Consider the following 20,595-nt stretch of genomic DNA (forward strand, 5'->3'; position numbering starts at 1 on the left):
GCAACATTTATTTCAACTTTTCACCTTTGCTTGCACACACACACACGCTTTGCTTAATCGAGTGTTTATTCAATTTTCAAAACTCGTACTTGTTTTTCTTTTCACTTCAAATTAATGAGCTTAGAAACAATTGCCGAGAATGGAATCTGTTGAGCTCAACTAAATTGCATTTTAGTCAGGATGCATAAAATGAAAATGACTGAGGCCAATCAAATAAAAAATAAAAAAATTGCATATTCCATCTATTTTCCACACTTAAGTGTGGAATTAGCCAAAAAACCCGTCTTAGAACGCATTTACATATCATAAGACATCTAAGTCAATCAGCTTAAACAGTTTTAAATTATAGGAACGGCATTCGTTATTAGAAAAATATAGATCGAGGTTCAGTTCTAAAAACAGAATTTCCAACGAATGCGTGTAATTAATCCCTTCTGGAATTAATCCAAGCATAGTTAACTTCGATCGATTGAATATTGCTTTAAAACGGTTCTCTACAAATACCCTTCCTTTCCTGTTGTACTACATGTTTTTAGCTTCAAAGATTATAATTTTACATTTATTTTTATTATTATTACTAAACTATTCTAAAATGGTCGGAAGCGTCTCGATTTCTTAAGTAATTCGATTTTCTGCTTATCCTCCTCGTATTTCTGACGCAGCTCAACAATACTTTGCATTTTGCTTTCACGTATTTGAAATGTGTAAAAGTTTTTGAGCTCCTTGGTTTTTTTATCCTTTGTCAGTTTACTTTCGATGCGTCCAATAACAGATTCCTTCTGCTCAAAGCCCGCATTGCGTCCATCTTTGCCCACCGTGACCCAACCGTCGGGATCCGCTTCGCTTGTTTTGGCTGCCGCCAGTGCGGCACGCTCCCGTTTATCGTAGTCAGCCATATAGGCATTGATTTCCTTCTGGGTCTTTTCCACATCCAGTATGTAATTGTTCTCGTAGTCGTCGTGCCACAGCTCCATGCCCGTTTTAATCAGGCATTCGCCGCTGCTGTTAAATAAGTCGAGGCTTTCTATGGCCAGCGCCCGGCCAATGCTGATGCTCTTCTGAAAGACCACATAGGCCACCTTGAACTTGAAGGGTGTCTGGACATTCGAGAAGGGCACATCCGTTCCCTCGTACCACTTGGCTGTCTCATCGCGTCCAGGTTTCTCGGCAAACAAAACGCTCTCCACGTTGCCGGCGCGCTTGAAGAACGTTTGCAGGCTTTCTTCCGTTATATACGGCGGCACGTTGAGCAGAAATAGTGTGCGGCCTTTTGGTTTGTTGGGATCCATTAAACGTATGAAATGCTCGCGCATATAAACGCTGTGACAATGTTTCGCATCCGGCGTCATTCGCAGCGGCACAACTGTGTGTGGTATTTAATTAATTAACATCCATTAAAATGCAATAAATAGGTGCTTACCTCTATAGCCTTCTATTTCAGTCATGTTCTATGTTTTAATTAATCAGGTACAAGTTCTAGACTACTGTAAACACGTTTTGTTTAAACTGGCTAAACATTTGGTGGAACAGCTGTTTTCGGCAGCGCAACCAACTTCACGTTTAACCAGTCAGCTGGCAGCCCTGTGCAAAGCCACATATACTTTTGTGACTATGTGGCAGCACTGTTAAAAGTAGAGCGCGTAGATTTGAAATTTAGCTTATGAACATACATGTTTGTAATCAACATAGAATGCTTTGGCTTGCGATATTAAATGAAGTTAAACATATATATTTTTTATTTGACGGGTATTGTGTATATATTTTTAAATTAACCATTAGACCTCGTTGGTTAACATAACAAGTTCAACAATTCAGTGAATCGCGTAAGCTAGAAAAATTTTGCTGCTAAATCCAAAGCTTAGCAAAAGTTTTTCTCTTAGCTAAATGGCAAATAATTAAACAACCTCAGCAGGAGCTGCAACGGAAGCGGCATAGCCACAGCCAAATTGTTTTTTGTAAACTTTGCACGTATTTTAGTTTCGTACAAAATTTGTTTTCCGCTAGCTGTCCGGCTTCAGCATACACTACTCCGGCTCGTATGTGCCCGTGAAATGGTCCGAAAACAAAACTGCACACACTGGCCACAAATGCACCAAACCGCCACCATTGCCCTTTCCGCCCCCTAAAGCTGCTCTGCCAAGCCACGCCCATTGGCCGCAAACTGCGTTCATTTAACCGAACCGTAAAGCGGAAGTTTGTCATGCACGTTTGGCTCGTGTCGTGTCCTGTGTCCTGGGTCCTGTGAATAGATGCTAATTAATTGAATGTCCAGAATTTTTGTTGTTGCTCTCATTAAAAGCAGCGTCATTGCAATGCATGTTTTGGGTATATTTAAAGTCCATTTTTATTGCAATAATAATAACATATTAGCACAGTTGTAATACGATATTTTATCTGTAAATTTATAACCAAGGTTTCCTTGCACAGCTCATGCATTTGTTAGTATTCATTAATCAAAATTCCTTGTCTCCAACTCTAACAAAATCGACCTAATTGCACTGGCAATTGTGGGCTCTGTTTTTGGACAAATACACACACAAACACACACACACATGCGGAGGGTGAACCTGGCTGATTGAATATTGCAATTTGAATGTGGTTTGATTTTGTGCAAGTCTCAAGTGTAATTAAATGTGCAAATGAATACGCGTTCCCAATGCTGTGCCCAAAAGCATAGTTAATTCAATATATAATTTTGTTGATAAGCTTTAAGCCACACGCACACAATATTTAACCAAAATATATGTCAATCTCAAAGGGATCCACTGACCAACTTGAAATCTTCAAGCCGATAAAACTCAACGTAATAAACAAGAATTTGTGAAACTTTTTGCTGTACGTGCGCATAATTTCGAATTTTTTTACAAACAGCATTAATATTATGCGCTGGCAAAAAGGAAATTATGATTTGAATATTTTAAATACCGCCTGGCACGTGCTTTACATTTTATTTATTGAGGGTTGAGCATTTCGCAGCCAAATCCTTGACTAATTAGACTAAAAGTGGGACACACACAACCCCCAAAGCCACATTAAAAACATTTTGATGAACTTTCAAGTATCTCACACATAATAAACAAATGCTGCTCTCGTTGCATCTTCTTTTCATATTGTGAGTGCGTTGAAAAATTTTTTCGAGTTTGAAATTCATTAAAAATGTTCGCTTAGCTGACGCTTGGCTGTGAGTTATGAATGTTAATTAAGACTTAAACACGTCCATATACATGTTGAAAGAATTTATTTTGAGAAAAGAAAAGGGTGTGAGCATCGCACTAACCAGCGGCAGGTCGCCGGTTCAAATTTGTATACCGGGCCGTGCAACACCGCGTAATTTCTTGGATTTATGCAATAAATCAAGGATGTCTTCTTGATTTTTTCGCACAGCTCAAGAAATTCTTTAGGTTAAATCAAGTTTTATATCTTACATTATTTTTATCAAATTTTTTATTCCAATTACCTTTTCCTCATCTTGAAAATATTTGTTTATGTAAACCCAACTTTTCTATAGAAAAAACCGGCTACCATGCAACAGTTTTGTTTTCTAATTTTCCGCTTTCTGATTTAAAGTATTTGAAATGTTGGGCGCTGCAATCCAATGCCCGAAAAACCCATATCAAAACTTTGAATGGACGTGTGAGTGCTGACCTGTGTCGGGTTCGCAGCTTTAGAATTTAGCCAATTGTGCGTAAAAAGTTGCCAAGCGATTTTCGTCGCACGCATGATTTATGTGCGTCCATTTGTGGCACGCAATTTGCGCCACCAGCGAATCAACAAATATATTGTTGTGCAATTGGCCCGGTCAGAAACCCATGCTGCCAGCTTTCGGAAATCCATTGCTGTGGCCATTTATGGCGTCACGTGCAGCAAATTTATTTTCCACCGTCGACGCTTGACAAAAATTTCTAAAAATTATTTCAAATGCGCAAAATTATTGTGCAATCAGCTTTGCTAGAATCGTGATCATATCATAATTTGGAATTTCAGATTTTCAACAGGCAACAAATTTGCTGGCTGCAAATTTAATTGCGCAAAATTCAATTGTAGGGAAGCTGAAAAAATAAGTTTCAAAGTGATTTATAACAGTCTGATAATAAGTAAAAATTTAATAATTCAGTAATATTATCGGGGTTCTTCACAGTAAAAAAAGTGAAAAAAAACGTTAAAATTCGGTTGGCCTTACTTGAGATTATGAAAATCGCATAGAAAGGCAATGTAATCAGTTTGAGGGGAATAATGATTGAGTAAGCGAGCAACAGCGAGAAATCAATAAAAAGTTATTAAAGGAGAGCTAGAAAATGGGAGCATGATCGAGGGAAAGATGAAAAAAGAGAGAAATAGAGTGAAACTAAGAAAGAAAGCAGGTTTATCCCAACTTTAAATGCTGGTACATTACTTTAAATCATTTTGGACACTCAAATCAATTGACATCACTTTTGCTAGTTGCTTATTTATGGCTCATTTAAATTTCCAACAAATGTATAAACATATTTGTAGACCAAAGTATTTACCATTTGAAACGTGACCCACGTCCATGCGATTTTGCAGCTAACCACATTGCAGGCAAATAATAAGCCAATGGAGCGGGAGGAGGGAGGGGGCGGCTTATAGCCACCATAGCTTTAGCTGATTAATCGGCCAAACGCTTTGACTAGCGTTGCTTTCATTAATTATGCCACAATGAATAAGGCAAAGCCGAAAGAAAAACTTTTTTTTTTCGACTCTCATTAGTTGACATGCCACGCCCACTCAGATGGCGTTGCGGCGATAAGCAGTCAATATGGGGCCGCACGATATTGTGGACAATACCTCTTGGCCCGGACTAGCAGCCGGACTGGCAAGGAAAACTTGCACAAAAGGTTAAAAACTTTTGCTCGTTAATTAGATGGCCAAAAAGTGGCCAAAAGCGGAAATTTGTCAAGAGCGCGACGTCGTCAACTTTATGAATTGGCTATTCGTAATTTATGCAGCATTAATTTTTATTTACCAATTTATTTAACTACGTGGGCCACACACAGCAGCAACAACAGCAACAACAACAACAACAGCAACAATAACAAAAAATTAGCTACAGATGCCATTAGCGATAACAAAGACATTTGGGTCTTGGAAGCGGGATCTTTTGGGGGCGAAAGTCGGGGCTTGGGGGCGGCAAAGTACGCCCTCCAGTCATTTATCACGGATATAAGCAGCGAATGCCGTAAAAACCAATTTAAAGTAAATTAGCGCAACGAACCTCGCCTGTCAAACTGTGCAGACAGTGCTGCTAAAACCGCAACGGAAACAGCCACCAAGGAGTGCAGGAAGTCTGCTCTGTGTGTGCGTGTGTGTGTGTGTGTGTGTGTGTGTGTGCGCGCGTGTGTGGCTTGGGCTCAAACGAATGCGACGCGATTTGGGCAAACTTACACATGTTTGTGCCGGCTTTAATTCCCTATCAGATCACGTACGCGGCGCGTGTTTAGCTGGGATTGTAACCTCCCCGTGCTTCCCCCCCGCGCCACACTACCACATGCCCCACTCTCTGGCACAATTTAACCACCTTTGACCCAACGCCAAAGTCTTGAGGCTAACCACAAATAGTGCAGACATTGCGCCTTGGAATTTATTGCACGTGGTAAGTTGCTTGGATGGGTTCAGTTATTCAGTTGGGCTTGCGTTGCTGCACGGACTGCAGATTAGACGTCCTGATAGACACAAAATGGGATTCTTTTTTTTAATGCCCTGAATCCATTGAAACTGCCCAAAAGGGGCATATTAGTTATGGGCAAATCTATGTAACGGGCAGCAGGCAGCTTCTTCGAGCCTCTTAAGCATATAAACTCTTACAACAATAGACGAGTCGATATGGCTATGTCCATCTATCTGTATTTATGAACGCGTTAACCTGAGACTATAATAACTTCTTCGTGCTTTTAAACATATCTCGGAGCTTATAAGAGCCAAAGACAATTAATTTGGTATATTGACACTCGTATAGAATACACCGATCTAAAATATTTCATCTGCCGCAGCTGTTGCAAAAATACAAAAAAAAGGGAAAGTAAGTATATCTTCGATACGCCAAAAATTTAAAACCCTTGTTGACGGTTTTGCGGATATGTGAGATTAGTGAAGCTCGTAAATGCTGAGTTTTATATTAATATTGAAAACAGAATATTTTTCCATACAAGAACCTACTTTTTAGCGGATTGCTCCTATAGCAATTATATGATATAGACAGACGCAGCTATAGAAAGTTTTATGACGAAAGCTTTAAAATTGAGGAGACGAGTTCGCATAGAAACAGACAGTAAGAAACCCGGACTTGACTATATTAACTCGGCTATTGATGCTGTTCTAGAATTCATATACTTTATGAGGTCAGAGATTATATACTCTCTACAAGGGTATATAAACAGAACCATTTTTGGAGGCATAGTCTTATGCTTAGGTATGCACACACTGATGGGCGTTATATTTATGCTCTGAAAGTTTCCTGTAGATCGGACAATAAACACCGAAGTTATTTGAGATAGCATTATGCATAGTATGGGTTTATGTAAGGAAGATGAAGCATATGTGCATTTGTGTGTAGGCCTGTGTACGTGTATGTATTCAGGGTATCTGCCAGTCAGGGTATCTGCCACTCCCGAGTAGTGTTTTTTCTTGTTGGTCCTCCAGTTAAACTTTAGACATGGACAAAAATTTATTGCTGCCTAACTGCAAGGATTTCGTTTGCGTTTTGTTTGAATGAAGTTGCCTGCTTTGAGGCGCCGTAACTTGATCTAAATGGGTTCAGGGCTCAAAGTTTGTGTTTTGTGGCTGGCAAATGCCTGACAGCGATTTGAAAATTTGCCCAACTTTTGACTGATGAATGAATGAAACATAAGCCGGCAGCTCAAACAGTGGCAACCGAGAATTTATTCAACAAATTTGCCAAGATAGAGATCGGCAGATTAGCAGACTTCCACATGGCGTTATTTCGTTTGCAAATCTATTAAAGACAAAGAGCAAAAGAAAAAAGGTAACGATAAATGTTCTAGGCAAGCAAAGCAAAAGGTGAAACTTTTAATGATATTTGGTTGCTTTACGCATCAAATTTATGGAGTAAATTAATTCCATTATGTTAGCATATTTGGGCAATATTTTCAATGACCTGAATCCGAATTAAGTCATCCCCACAGCCTGGAAGATAGGTTGGGTTGAGTTATGTGTGTTGCTTTTATCTGATTTTTTTATATAATATAATAATATTTCGAGTTTCCCATCCAAAATATTAATGAGCTTACAGGAAATGAAGAAAATATATAAAAATAAAATAATATATAAAAATAATACAAATGAACGTAATTTAAAAATAAAAAAAAAGGCAAAGTGCAGGGAATACCCTTAAGCTTCTTCTACCAACACAAAATGCAGCTCGAGCTAGGGGAGAGGGGTTGCTCTAAAATGAAAGAAACTTGATCTATATATACACCAAATTTGAGTCGCCCTCTGGCCAATAAAACCAGAGATTTTCTTAGAAAAGAAAATTTCGATATCGATTATAATCGATTGCTTGGAAGCAGGGCAAGTTATCGATAATCGCAAACAAACTGTGAGATCGACGCATTCCAATTATACGGACAGGCGGACAGGCAGACGGACGGACAGACAGAAGGTTGACCAACAATGGGGTCGAAGATGCTTCCTTCTGCCTGTTACAAACGTTTGCACAAAGCCATTATTCCCTTTCCAGCCAGTTTCAATGGATTCAGGATATAGAAAATAATAATAAAAGCTTTTAGAACATTTAAAAAGGTTTTTAAACAATTTCCACCTTGGATTTAAATTCATGAAAAATACATTGACTAGGATAAAAACGCAAATCAATGTGCTGTTTACTCCATACATATTATAATACCCTAGACTATAAAATATTGTAAATTTACATACAAGTTTAGCTGCAGCAAATCAAAACCTAGCCAAGTGAGTTTGCCAGTGTGTTAAATTCAAACACAAAACTAAAACAATTGACTAAATTCAAATGGGAATTGGCCAAACTGAGCTGAGTTGAGCCGAGTTGAGCTCAAGTGAAACTTGCGTCAAGAAACACACAGAGTCCAAGAGGTGGCAGCTACAGTTGGTCCCCAAACCTATTCACAAACTGTTTGCCAAATCGCCAAGGATTTTGTTGCACATTGTGTGAGAGAAATCTTTTTAAACAATTTCTGTTCATGCTTCATTTCGTTTTTGGTTGTGCGGTGGGCGGGGTTGCGTTGGGTTGGTTTGGCGTTTACTTAAATTTTGCTGTGGCTTAACTTTTTGATGTTTGGACTAAGATTAACGCCAAACCCAAGGCGAGTCAAACCAAGCCACACCAAGCCAGCCCCAGCTGGACCTTTACCGACGTGACATTGTGCGTGTTGCGTATAATCTACTTTCAAGTAGCCACAAGCAACACCCATGTCCATGTAATCTCATCTCTCTATTTGCGCATGTGTCCTCGCCAGGGACAAACTGTAATTTTATGCAAAAGAAAATGCTGCATGAAACTCTCAAGATAATGTTCACAATTTTTGACATTTTCTTTGGAGTTTACATTTTTATGTATTTCGTAGATTAAAGCCTCAACAACTTTGACAGCGGCAAAAGTGAAAAGACATAAACTGAGGGCAAACTTACAACAACAACAACAACAGAAACCCAACTAAATTGAGCTTAAATCAAACAATTTTCATCATCTGCATAAGACATAAAATCCAAGTTGTTAAACTATTTAAAGTTCTTTAGCTATCAAAATCGCTGACACAATCAATACAATTATGTTGTATATAAAATTTTTTTAACGACAAAAAGAAGGGCCAACAACTTTTACTTTCCATTAAATGATCATCAAATCAGCATTAAAAGAAAAGCTTCCAAAATTATTATTGTCCACAAATAAGCGCAGCTTCCAAATGTTTGCTATAAAAAGCCCAAATGCATTTCACAAGCAGCCTCAGTTGATATTGTGAAAATGCAGTTGACAGTTGTGCTGGCTTGCTTCGGTAAGTAGAGAGAACGCAAAAGTTGCTCAAATCTTAAACTAGAAAGTGGGGATATCTTCGGCACACCGAAAACTTAATACTCTTATACGCATTTGTCTTACGGTTTAACAGATATGTGAGAATTGTGAAGCTTGTAAATGCTGAGTTTGACGAGAATATCTTGGAAAAGAGAATAGTTTTCCATATAAGAACCGAACGTTCCTATAGTGGCAACTAGATGATATATTAGTCCGATGTTGATAGAATACGATTTGCATATATGTAGCGAGCATATTGAAACTTTAAAATGCAGAGTTTGGTTAAGATATTATGATAAGCAAAACTGTTTTCCATACCAGAACCAACTTTTCGACCGAACGTTCCTATGACAGCTATATGATATAGACCTCCGATCCGGTCAGTTCCGACTTATGTGCAGCATATAATAGAAAGACGAACCTATTCAAGATAGGCTTTAAACTGAAAGACAGACAGACGGACAGGTGGATAATGGATAATAATGATAATGGGATCGGAGATGTCTCCTTCTATGCGTTACACAATTTATGACAAAATTATACTATAATATAAAAAAAAGGAATAAATTAAATAAAAAGCGTTTAGCAGATCTATAGGAAATATACTCCACGATAAATAAATACTTTTTTGAGGCAATACAAAAATTCTTTATTCTATTATTTAATATAATATCTGTTCAAAAAAATCGACTTTCAGTTTAGTTCGTGTTGCGCGTTTAGTTAGTGGTTGGGCTTAAAATTATATAAAGTTATATATACAATGATTGATTTGACAAATTCGAAAATATTCATCCCAACGCGCAGTTCTCTCGCTGAGCACACTCTGTGCTTTGCCCTGGAGTCCCAGTGATCCCATGCAGCCGGCAATATTTCAGCTCTACAAGAATGAGAAACAACGCAACCTGGCCAAAATACAGCTGCTGCCGCGAAATGCGATCAGCTTTGTGGGACCACGACAGGCGACCTCAGTGGAAGAAGATGCGGATGATGGCTACTACAATGATGACTATGGAAATGATGAAAATGTGCCCGTAGACTATGCGGAATCTGAGGAAGATGACTACGACTGGCGTTGATTGGGAATATATGTATATATATTTATATATGTTTGTGTATATGTACATACAAATGTGGCATTTATTTAACTGCAAGTTGGTTGGTAATTAAATTTATTTGGAATTCAAGTTGTCGCATTGCCGGCATGCGGTGGCTGTTGCTGCTTCGTATTCATTGAAAAATCCGCAACTAATTAGGGCACGAAGCGGCAGGAAGTACACGTCCTCGTAGATGAGAATGTGTCTTCCTGTGCCAGCCTGGCACGTTGCCTCCTCTGCCACGCCAGAGATAAGCAAGGCGAGTCGAGTGTCGAGTGTCGCGTTCGCAGCCAGACGAGACAAAGTATGTGAAGAGACTTTAAAGAGCTGAGAGACTTGAATATACCTTCACCTAAGCTGGCAGCCTTGCTCGCATTTTATAGAGCTCCTCTTTTGTATTTGAAACCTTTGAGCCGCAAAGGAAAAATAAATAAACAAACCTATATATACTTAAAAGAGATTTTCTCATTTACACAAGTCTTTCATATATGCTCTTAAAAACTTTGCTCAAATAATTACTCAAAAATATGCCTCAAAATAATAATTATGCCAAAAATTTTGTTTGTTTTTTCTCTTAGAGAACTTTAAATCTATTTTTTATAGCCTGAGCTAATACTCCTTCGGTTCAGCTGTTTATTCCGATATTACAGTTAATAGATATGATTTTTTTAATAATAGTTAAATTATACAAAGGTAATAATTAGATTTAATAAGGCTTCCTTGCCAAATTAATTTTTATACTCTTGTATTATAACTTTGTCATGAAATGTGTAACGCATAGAAGGAGACATCTACGACCCCATTAAGCATATATATTATGTGGATCAGCATCCACAGCCGATTTGATATGTTCGTCATATATGCAAAATTCTATCAACATCGGAGCACTTTATCATATAGCTGCCATAGGAAAGATCGGTCGAAAAGTATGGCAAAATATTCTGCTTTCCAAATTATTTTCATCAAACTCATGTCTGCAAACTCGTAAAGCGAATGTCTACAAGGGTATTAAATCTTCGGCGTATAAATAGTAAAACAGTTCAATTATATGAACTTTTTTACCAAATTAATTTATCACTTTAGTTAAACTTTTTTGATATATTTTTTATTTAATTAGTTTTTATTGATTAAAAAAACAATCGATTTTTCGCGTTCTTATTATTTTTTCCATATAATTTTTACATATATCAGCTTAAGTTTCTAGGCCGCAGCCAGAAAAGAGAATGCCCGACTTAAACATATCCTGTAGCCCTCTTCTATAGGCTTTTTATTTTCTTTTGTCGTGTGGAGTATTCAAAATGCGAAATATGCCTTATTTGTGATAAGAAAATGACAAACTTGATGTCTTAAATGTCGGATATTGATGGAATATCGATATTTGGGAAAATCGGCCATCGATAATCGAAAAGAGTAGTTATCGATAACACAAAATATAATTTATATGCGAACATAGACTGCAAATTGAAGGAACTTTAGACAGACAGACACACATGACATAATCGAATTGTCTGTTAGTGCGGAATTAATATATGTTCCTTATGCGGTCGTCCCGACTATATAACGAGTACAGGGTATATAAAGAATGTAAATAAACTTGCTCAAGCTGTTCGTGAGGGAATAATAATAACAGCATGACCCAAATTGAATACGAATAGTTTTCCTCTATGTGCACCCCAAAATATTGTTAGTCTATTGATGACATTATCTTTGGGGCATGTCTTAAATTTGGCAGCTCGCAGAAACACGACTAAACTTTCACTAACTCGGTGAATAATTGAAGTTAAACGAGAATACAACCGCAGACAATTACAACTGTCAACGCGTCCAAATAAACTGACACATTGTTTTCACCTATTTAGTGAAGTCATCCGAATTCTCCAACTCCCACGGCGACGGGGATACTTGCGAAAAGTATTGATTAGTATTTGAATAATAGATGCACTTTGGGGTACATGAGTCTGCATTGAAGTATGTTGCATGCAACGTGGCGGGCGTGGCCTACAATGGGCGGATAAATGAAGCGCATTGTTTGTTTATCGGCGAGCATCTCAAAGATGCATCCACCATTTGGTTCAGCTCAGTTCAGTTCAGTTGGGGCATCCAGCCAACCGCCGTCGGATAAACCACTCGAATAATGCAGTCGAGCGTAAACTGTTGATGCCCCTCATCAGCGCCGGAGCCCAGCTGTCGTCCTCGAGCTGGTCCTTGCACAAATTTACATTTAATGAGGTTTAAGTAAGTGTAAGGTGCGAAAAAGTCATTCAAATTGCTTGGCCATGCTTTCAGCTTTGAGTGATACGGATGAGCAGGTGGTCTTCGAGTGCCATCAAATTGAAATAAAATGCAAATTTTGTGCCCAATGTCGCAGGTCTAATATCAATTATTTGGCCAAAAAAAATAAATAGACTTTAATTTAAAAACACCTAAAACCAAGGAACATTTATATGGCATCTACAACGAAAACTTACAATTGAAAACCTTTTAAAATTTTAAGAAATATAAAACTTGTTTTTTGATTGTGTTTTTTGTAATAAAAAACAGATATGTATTAAGTTTGATGAAATAAATATCAATTTTTTTCATTTATTACTATATAATACATCTAATTTTTATCGAAATATCTAACTTCAATTCTCTTTCAAAGTTTATGCTTGACATCGAATTTTGGTTACCTTTTTCATGGACTTCACTTTAATGACATTTATTTTCACATTTCACTTTTAGATAAATTCATGGTCTTGACTTCTGAATGGCTGCCTGCTTTTGGATATTTAATCTGAAATACAACAAAGGGTAAGTCAATTTATTATTATATTTATGAACTAGCGAATATTGCCCGGCCTTGCCCAGGCGAACTTTCCTCAGTTACGGGTGGAATTTCAAAACCGCTAAAATACGTTTTCATAATTTTTTTATTAAGCGGAACAAAAAAGTTGCATGCAACTACATTTTTCACACTTCTGTGTGAAATTTAAAATCATTTTGAAATGCGTATTCTTATAAAGAGCAAAAAAAAGTGCGTGCAATGGAATTTTCTACAGTTGCGGGTGGTATTTTGTAAATCACTAAACGTACTTTTTAAGTTCTTATAAAGAGCAACATAAAAGTTGGATGTAACTAAATTTTCCACGCTTTCGGCTGGAATTTCCAAAACCGTTGAAACACGTATTCTTTTTTTTATTCTTATTGCAGCAACAAAATAGTTACATGCAATCAGTTTTTCCGCACTTGCGGGTGGAATTCCAAATTCACTGAAACAATCGTTTTGAGCGAATCTTCGACATTTGCGGGCTGAATTTTCCAGTCAGGCATTCGGGCCCAACAGTTTTATATATTTAGGGTTTGCAAATCAGAAAATGAAGTACACATAATGAAGTAACATTTTTTGTTTTCCACGAGATCTTGGTATAACTTGACATTTACGAGACGAATTACTGCTTACTTATGGGCAAATGGTTTGTCAACAACGGACTACTATATGAAAAAGTATATATGATATATATATAACATATATATGGCAACAATCGATTCAAAATAGGGTTTCTTATATCCGCAAGGGTATTTTGCCTTCGGCTTTTTAAAGATAATTGTGCAGTGTTGCTTGGTAACTATTTAAAATATTAGATTCTTGGAACCTGGAAAACGTCCATAAAGTCTGCACCATGCTCGCGACTCGCAGCCACATTTAAGCATTTCCACTAATTAAAGTGACACGAAAACCACAAAACACAAACACACACACACACAAAAGCATACACACACAACCCGAATGAACAAATCAGCGCTTGCCGCACACCTTTTTCCAACTCAAAACTGGCAAAGTTTTTCCGTGTAGAAAATGGGAAAATTTGTGTATGTGTGTGTGTGTGTGTGTGCTTGGCAGGCGCTTGATGGCTGCAGCTCTGGCTTCTGGCTGGAGTAGATTGAATATTTTGGACAGGCCACGGCTTTGTGGTGACAACATTTGTCCAACTGCCAGTGTCAGCGGCATTCGCTTGGATTTGTTGCTTTCGAAATGCGCTTCAAGTAGTACTTTCAACCTGCCACTCACCTGAACGCAAATTAGAGGTCCAGATGATGCTTTGAGGTGCCGCCGCCATCCAGGCCAGCGCCCATATTGGCCAGCTGCAGGAGGGCGCGTCCGTTAAGCTGCAGCGGCGTGGCCAGGCGATCTTTGCCCGGACGTGGCGCTGGACGCGCACTGCTGGCATTGGCCAAGGTGCCGCCCAGCCAGCGCGTGTACGTGTGCTCCGGCGATGTGTGCCAGTATTTGTGAAACGAAATGGGCGCATTTAGCTGCAGCAGCTCCGGCGCATAGTCCTGTGGCCGTGCCTGATGCAGGCCGGGCGCATGCACTGCCGGCACGCCCAGCGCCTGCAGGCAGTAGCCCAATATCATGTCGTCCGGCGCACTGGCCGCCGGGCAGCTGCAGTGCTCCACGATGAGCCGGACCAGCGGCACGCTGAGCACAATGCCAGCGCCGCCAGTGTGATAATTGAACCCATCCGGCGCATACAGCCGATAGCCATAGCGTTCGCCCAGATATATGTGCGCCGTGTGGTTGTAGCAGCTCACCAAAGCGCTCAGACGGGGCACGCTGCGAAGGATTAATGCCGCATATTGATATCAATCAAAATGCATATACATACATATATATATATTGATATAAACAAGAAGAAGAATAACAATGATAATTTAAATTGAATGTGCTTTGAGGCGTGTAAGCCGCATAAAAATCCTGGCTCACACCCACACACACGCACACACATTAAGGCTGCAAACTTAACCAAAAAAGTTGTAAGTGGTTCGGTTCACGGTTCGGAGCCATTCTTTGGTTCATGAAACTGGCTCCAATGAAGGCATCCTTGGTTCATCAAATATAACATTTTTTTTTGTATTAATTACAAAACAAATTAAAAATGTTACAATAATATTTAAAGAAAAGAAGCAAAAAATAGTCAATTTGATCCAGTAAATTAGAAATAAGTGGTTCGCATCAGAATGCGATGCGGCTCTTGCTTAGCCAACAAAATCATTTCAAAGGCAAATTAAAATGCATAATTCCGTTTCGGATCAAAAAGCTGTTTGCAGCCTTGATACACACCCACACACACCCACACACACACACACACACACACACACACACACAAACACTTATACACACCTGAGAAGCGTATCGTCGTCGACTAGCATCAGCCAGCGTATGTGCGGCTGCTCGTTGATATCCTTGAGGGATAATTGCAAAATAGCCAATGTCTTGGCACAATGTCCTGTCGGCACATTGGCTTGGCCCGTGCTGATTGTTGGTATGCCGGCATCTGTTGCGGTTGCCATTGGTAGTTGCAGTTGTTGTGTCCGCAGGTAGCATCAAGGTGAAAGATCATAAAGACAAATCAATGAATATTCAATATGGCAGCTGCTGCAATTGCAAACTGGTTGACTCCACGTCTTTGCGAGTCATCCAGCTCGAGGCTATACGTGTGTGTTTAGGTTTGCTTGCATGTTTAGTTTGTGCTCCTTTTAATACCCTGTAACCTGTGTTGATAAAGTGTCGATAAGTGTTATATATATTCTTGATCAACTTGAATAGCCGGTCTAGCTAGTGCTATCGGAGAACTACAAAAGCGATAAAACTGAATTTTTAAATTCTTATATATTTTTATATATTATATATATTATTTTAACTCTCTCTCTTTACTTTCATAGTTTCGATAAATATCTCCATCTTAATAATATCGATAAATCTGCCTTTGTTTTCATACTATCGACAAATATCTGTTTTTCGTCATATCGATAAAAATCGACATGGAATTTGGATTTTTATAGCATAACATGGAGATTTTAAGAGCTACAGACACTAAATTTAGTATGTACTTATAGTAAAATTATTTAATTTTGGAAATCTTTTTCCAATTTCCCGAATAATTTAATCCAAAGTCATTTTTAAATCTAGAGCTTTGTGCTTTGGTGCATACACACATTAAGGTTCCATATTCTAGCGGCAAAAAATACACAAAGTTCGGATTATAAAAAGTGAAGTTATAATGGGATATCTTTTCCATAATATGAAGCTAAGGGAAGCAGCAGCAAAGCCCTAGTCTCTGTTAGCGCTGAGTACAGAGTATCTTATGGTCGTGCACTGCCGCCTAGCGTACTCTTACTTGTTTTTGTATGCAAGTGTGCGAGAGTTTGCCTATTTTCTACACACCGCCCCGCCCCGCCCCGCCCAAATTCAGAGTGAAGGCAGCAGCAGCAGCCAGTCATTTGCTTTAATTGCGCTCATCGTTGTCGTGTTGTGTCGCTTTACCTGCCACATCGCTGTAGTATTTGCGCCGCATGGCATCGGGCGCCCAGGTGCGTTCGATGATTGGTATACGCTCCTTATGGAATTTTGCACAGGTCTTGATTGCAAAATAGATGTGTGCGCCAGTTGTGTGCACCTGTTGTGGGTGAGAGAATCGTTTCGGCTTCAGTTTCAGTTTCAGTTTGTGTTTGACCGTTGTCAGAGAATTTATGGTTATAGGTTTCAAATGCTAATTGCCTGAATGCCCCGTTGCCCCGTTCAAGCATGTCTGGACAAATGTTTGTCGTCCTTTAAATCGCAAAAACATTAAACTAAACATGTTACCTACTCTGCAGCCATGCCATGGCATAGTTAATTTACGAAGTATTTCATTCAATCTGTGTCTAAAAATCAAACATATAAAATATACTTTAAAACATGCAGTTAAGCATTTAAAGTTAATTACACATACGTCGGGTTTTTAGTTTCATGCAGGCGCCACGGCGCGTATGCGTAATATTTTATTATTTGTGAAAATAAATGCTCTCTCTTTTAAATCTAAATTTACAAAATTTATTAGGAATTTTGGCATTTTTAGACAAACAAACGATAAATTAAAATATGTAGCTCCACACTTTCCAGTGGCTCAACGAAAAATTTTGGTAAAATTGTATTGAGATTTTAATGCGAAATGGTCGTAAAAATATAAAATATCAAAAAATTGCAAAAACAATAAATATACATTAATTTAAATATTAAATAAATGGCACATACATATTTCGAATTTTCATTCAATTCGATATTCCAAGCAAATTGTTTTTATTTCTCTTCAAATACGCAAGAGTATATAATAAACAAGTGATTTTGTAAATGTTCCTCGCAGTAAAGTGAAAAAAAAAAACTAAAAGTCCATTAAATTATTTACATTTTTATCCAATATTTTTTATGGTTAATGAGAAAAGTCATTAAAGTCGTATTTTACAGATTTTTACCGTTTCTTGCGAAATGAACTTATTTTCAAATCTCTATCATTAAGAGATGGACGAAATGAATCCTTTAATGTGGGTACAATAATAGAAGAGGCCAGGGAGCGTTCATTTGGAGAGTGAACACTTTGCGGAGACTGAGCGTGGAATATAAGTAATTATCTACTGTCTACGTAAGATATGGCGTTTTTGATGGTATGAATGAGAGAGCTTATTCATGCATATAGTTACTGTGTTCTTTGACGCCGATCCCGTTATATTGGTAGCGTATCCAGCCTAGAGCGCGAGCAGTGTGAGAGGACTGAGCGCAGATGTTGTATTAGTGTTAGTGTAATAGTGCGAATGCCTTTTGAGATAATTTAGTCTGTGCGCGTCTGCTCTTTAGATCGGTTGCACCATTCGCGCGTGCATGTCAAATCGTTTTTTTTTTGTCACAGTCTTTGGTACTAGCCGCGATTAGTTCAAGTGTTGTGTGTTTCGGTAAACATTCTACAAAGTTAATACTTCGTCATTGTTTCAACCGTTTTGTGCCCGTAAATCAACGTTTATGTTTATGCAAATATGTGTGTGTAAAATGAGTGTCGCTAAACGAAAGCAAAATGGCGCGCAATAAAACGTAGAGCTCGGTAGTGGTAGAGACTGGAAAGGAAATATGACGAGAGCGAGAGAGGGAGAGTATAATGAAGCTTGAAAGAATATAAGCTACGCCTTGTTATTCAAAGTATGTATTGCATATTACTTAACTATTTTTTCTGTATTTTTTGACAACATAATGAAAAAGAGACTATGTATCTATATTTAATATAACTTTAAATATTTGCATGCAAAAATGGGGTTATGTACTTATTATTGTGATCAAGAGTGTGTATAGTATGTAGGCTATGTAGGGAAGGGGTACTGAACTATTCAGGCAACAGCGAATAGACTTTACTTGAATCGCATCAAATTCAGCTGACCATCAGCCATCAGCGTGTTCCTTCAATCTTAAATGACCCCACCGCCACTTGATGTGAATACGCCCCATTATTCAACTCACACAATGTGCAGCATTCCCAGCGGCCACTTCCGGCTTTGCATGCAAGAAGCAGGGCAGAGGCTCTGGCGCTGGCGCTGGCTTCTTCGCTGTCGTCTCTGAGGATGCCAACGACCAGGCTGGCGACACTCTCGCCCAGGGACAAATGTAGTCAGCACTTTTCAAAATTATTTTGCGCTGCAACATGTCGACAAAGTCTACGTCCCTTTTGCTGATGTTGATGTCGATGTCGATGTCGATGTTCTTACTGCTGCTGCTGCTGCTGCTACTTTTGCCATCATCATCATTATCATCAGCATTTGGCACGGCAGGTGCTAAATTATCGAAAATGAATCGGGCCAGCTCATGGGCGGCATCTATCGCAAATTCGCTGTGCCTTGTGGCATTCGGGGCATTAACAGCAACAAGTTCGACCAGGCTGAAAATGCATGTTCCATGATGAGTTATGGCCACACACGATGCCATGCGATGCGATGCTCAAACATTCTGTCCGTTCCGACTCACCTGCGCAGCAAAGCACCGGTGAAAACAACGCCAGCACTTAGCATGGGATATGGAAACCATGTTGGATCCTTGTAGTTCGCAAAATGATGCACAATGGTGGCCTCAGCATCGTACAAGGCATGTCCGTAGTAGGCCAACTTTAAAAACACGTTGAACAAAAAAAGAAAACAGTTGCCAAGTTGAGAAGTTGATGCTGATAAATTTGATAACCAGCATCAAGTTAAAATGCCGATAATTAAACATTCTAAAAAGCTTTGCATCTAATTGAGAATGTTATCTCTTATGAGGCTGTAGACCCTGGGTCATAAATATATTCTTATGCCATATATTCTCGCTCTCTTTCAACAGTTGAATCTTCGGTTAACTGTTTTATGTGTTTTATTATGTCATATAGCTCTTTTCGCTTTTCTATATTTGCATTTAAAAAAAAGAGTGTTTCGGATTACAGTTAATTTGATTACCAACATCAAGTTAAGATGTGGATAATTAAACATTTTTTAACTTTTCATTTAATTAAGAGTGTTATCTCTTATGAGGCTGTAGACCCTGGGGCATAAATATATTATTATGTCATATAATCTCTAGCTCTTTAGAAACAATCGCTATTCTATAGGTATAACTTGTCAATATACATTCATTTTCGGAATACTTTTTAAAGTATTTATTTGAATAAAAAAAAATGTTTCTATAATGTTTCTTATAGCATTTTTACATTAATTGAGGAAACATTTACTTCTGATTGTAAAAATTCATAAAACTCTTCATTAGAAAATTGTTACAATGCTTGGAAAAATTCGTCTCTTATACGCATTATATTTTCTATAATAACTGCTTTGTATTGAAATTGATTCTACGATCTGTTGTAAAGCTTTTGATATGTTTGTATTTTTATGGGAGTATTTCCAACACACATTTGTTGTTCAACAAACAAGCTGTAACAATTTTTCTAAATTATACGAAAAGATGTGTTTTCGCGACGGCAAACGAAATTCACCTCTTGCGCATCCTGGCGATGCAGCTGCTCGAGCAGGCCACGCAGCGAGGAGACGTGCGTGTTGTGCTGGCACCAAATAATCCAATCGGTATTCGCGTTTAGCAAACGTGTCTTGCCTTGCAAATAGGGCAGCGCGTCCAGCAGGGTCCAGTAATTGAATAGTTCTTGCAATATGTGCACCTTAATGGCGTAATCATAATCCGTTGGAATTGCCTCATTTAGTTGTTGTTGTTGTTGCTGCAGCAGGCTTTCGCGCAGAGCTCGACAGTTAATTTCGGCTTGTTGCGGACAGGAAATGAGCAACAGTATTTCTTTAACCCCACAAACACGGCCAAGACACAATAAAAATGACAATACCAAGAAACTAGGCTTTAACTGCATTATTTGCACTTGTTTTTTTTAATTTGTATTAATATGTTAACATTTTACGGTTAACAGAGCTGATATTGCAACAGCAACAGCACTTTAACACACTGCTACGACTGAGCGTTGCGTTGCCAATCACTTCGAAGTGGCGCCGTTCCCCAAATGCGACTGCATTAATGAACGTGCGAAAACGTACTGAAGCAACTGTGATTGTGTTTTGTAATTTTGGCGCAAAATGGCATTAAATTGCTGGCTGGCACATGCTTATCGCGAATGCGCAGGCGCCAAAGTGCGCTAAATTTTTATGAATGAA

General features: G+C 38.5%; 2 protein-coding genes across 2 annotated transcripts; both read right to left on the reverse strand.

Moving 5' to 3' along the window:
• Positions 1–550: 550 nt before the first annotated feature.
• Positions 551–1,552, reverse strand: LOC135438977 (ribosomal RNA-processing protein 7 homolog A). The gene is made up of 2 exons (XM_064697548.1): positions 1,421–1,552; positions 551–1,363 (listed from the first exon to the last, which is right to left on the reverse strand). The coding sequence occupies exons 1-2, from the start codon at positions 1,443–1,445 to the stop codon at positions 588–590; spliced, it is 801 nt and encodes a 266-aa protein (XP_064553618.1). The 5' UTR covers positions 1,446–1,552; the 3' UTR covers positions 551–587.
• Positions 1,553–12,735: 11,183 nt separating this feature from the next.
• Positions 12,736–20,547, reverse strand: LOC135439110 (beta-1,3-glucosyltransferase). Its single transcript, XM_064697736.1, has 7 exons — positions 19,917–20,547; positions 18,923–19,059; positions 18,422–18,836; positions 16,424–16,556; positions 15,281–15,434; positions 14,168–14,713; positions 12,736–12,892 (listed from the first exon to the last, which is right to left on the reverse strand). The coding sequence occupies exons 1-6, from the start codon at positions 20,295–20,297 to the stop codon at positions 14,179–14,181; spliced, it is 1,755 nt and encodes a 584-aa protein (XP_064553806.1). The 5' UTR covers positions 20,298–20,547; the 3' UTR covers positions 12,736–12,892; positions 14,168–14,178.
• Positions 20,548–20,595: the final 48 nt, after the last annotated feature.

This window comes from Drosophila montana, unplaced genomic scaffold, assembly GCF_035044405.1.
Source record: "Drosophila montana isolate Dmon_TW-CO22-7 unplaced genomic scaffold, ASM3504440v1 contig_402_1, whole genome shotgun sequence".
In the NCBI taxonomy this organism is placed as follows: Eukaryota; Metazoa; Arthropoda; class Insecta; order Diptera; family Drosophilidae; genus Drosophila; species Drosophila montana.

Coding starts and splice junctions, on each gene's coding strand:
- LOC135438977 (XM_064697548.1), bottom strand. CDS start 1,445: ATGACTGAAATAGAAGGCTATAGAG. Junction 1,364..1,420: donor TGAAATAGAAGGCTATAGAG/GTAAGCACCTAT, acceptor TACCACACACAG/TTGTGCCGCTGCGAATGACG.
- LOC135439110 (XM_064697736.1), bottom strand. CDS start 20,297: ATGCAGTTAAAGCCTAGTTTCTTGGTATTGTCATTTTTATTGTGTCTT. Junction 18,837..18,922: donor ACCGGTGCTTTGCTGCGCAG/GTGAGTCGGAAC, acceptor ATGCATTTTCAG/CCTGGTCGAACTTGTTGCTG. Junction 15,435..16,423: donor ATACTACAGCGATGTGGCAG/GTAAAGCGACAC, acceptor CAACCGCAACAG/ATGCCGGCATACCAACAATC.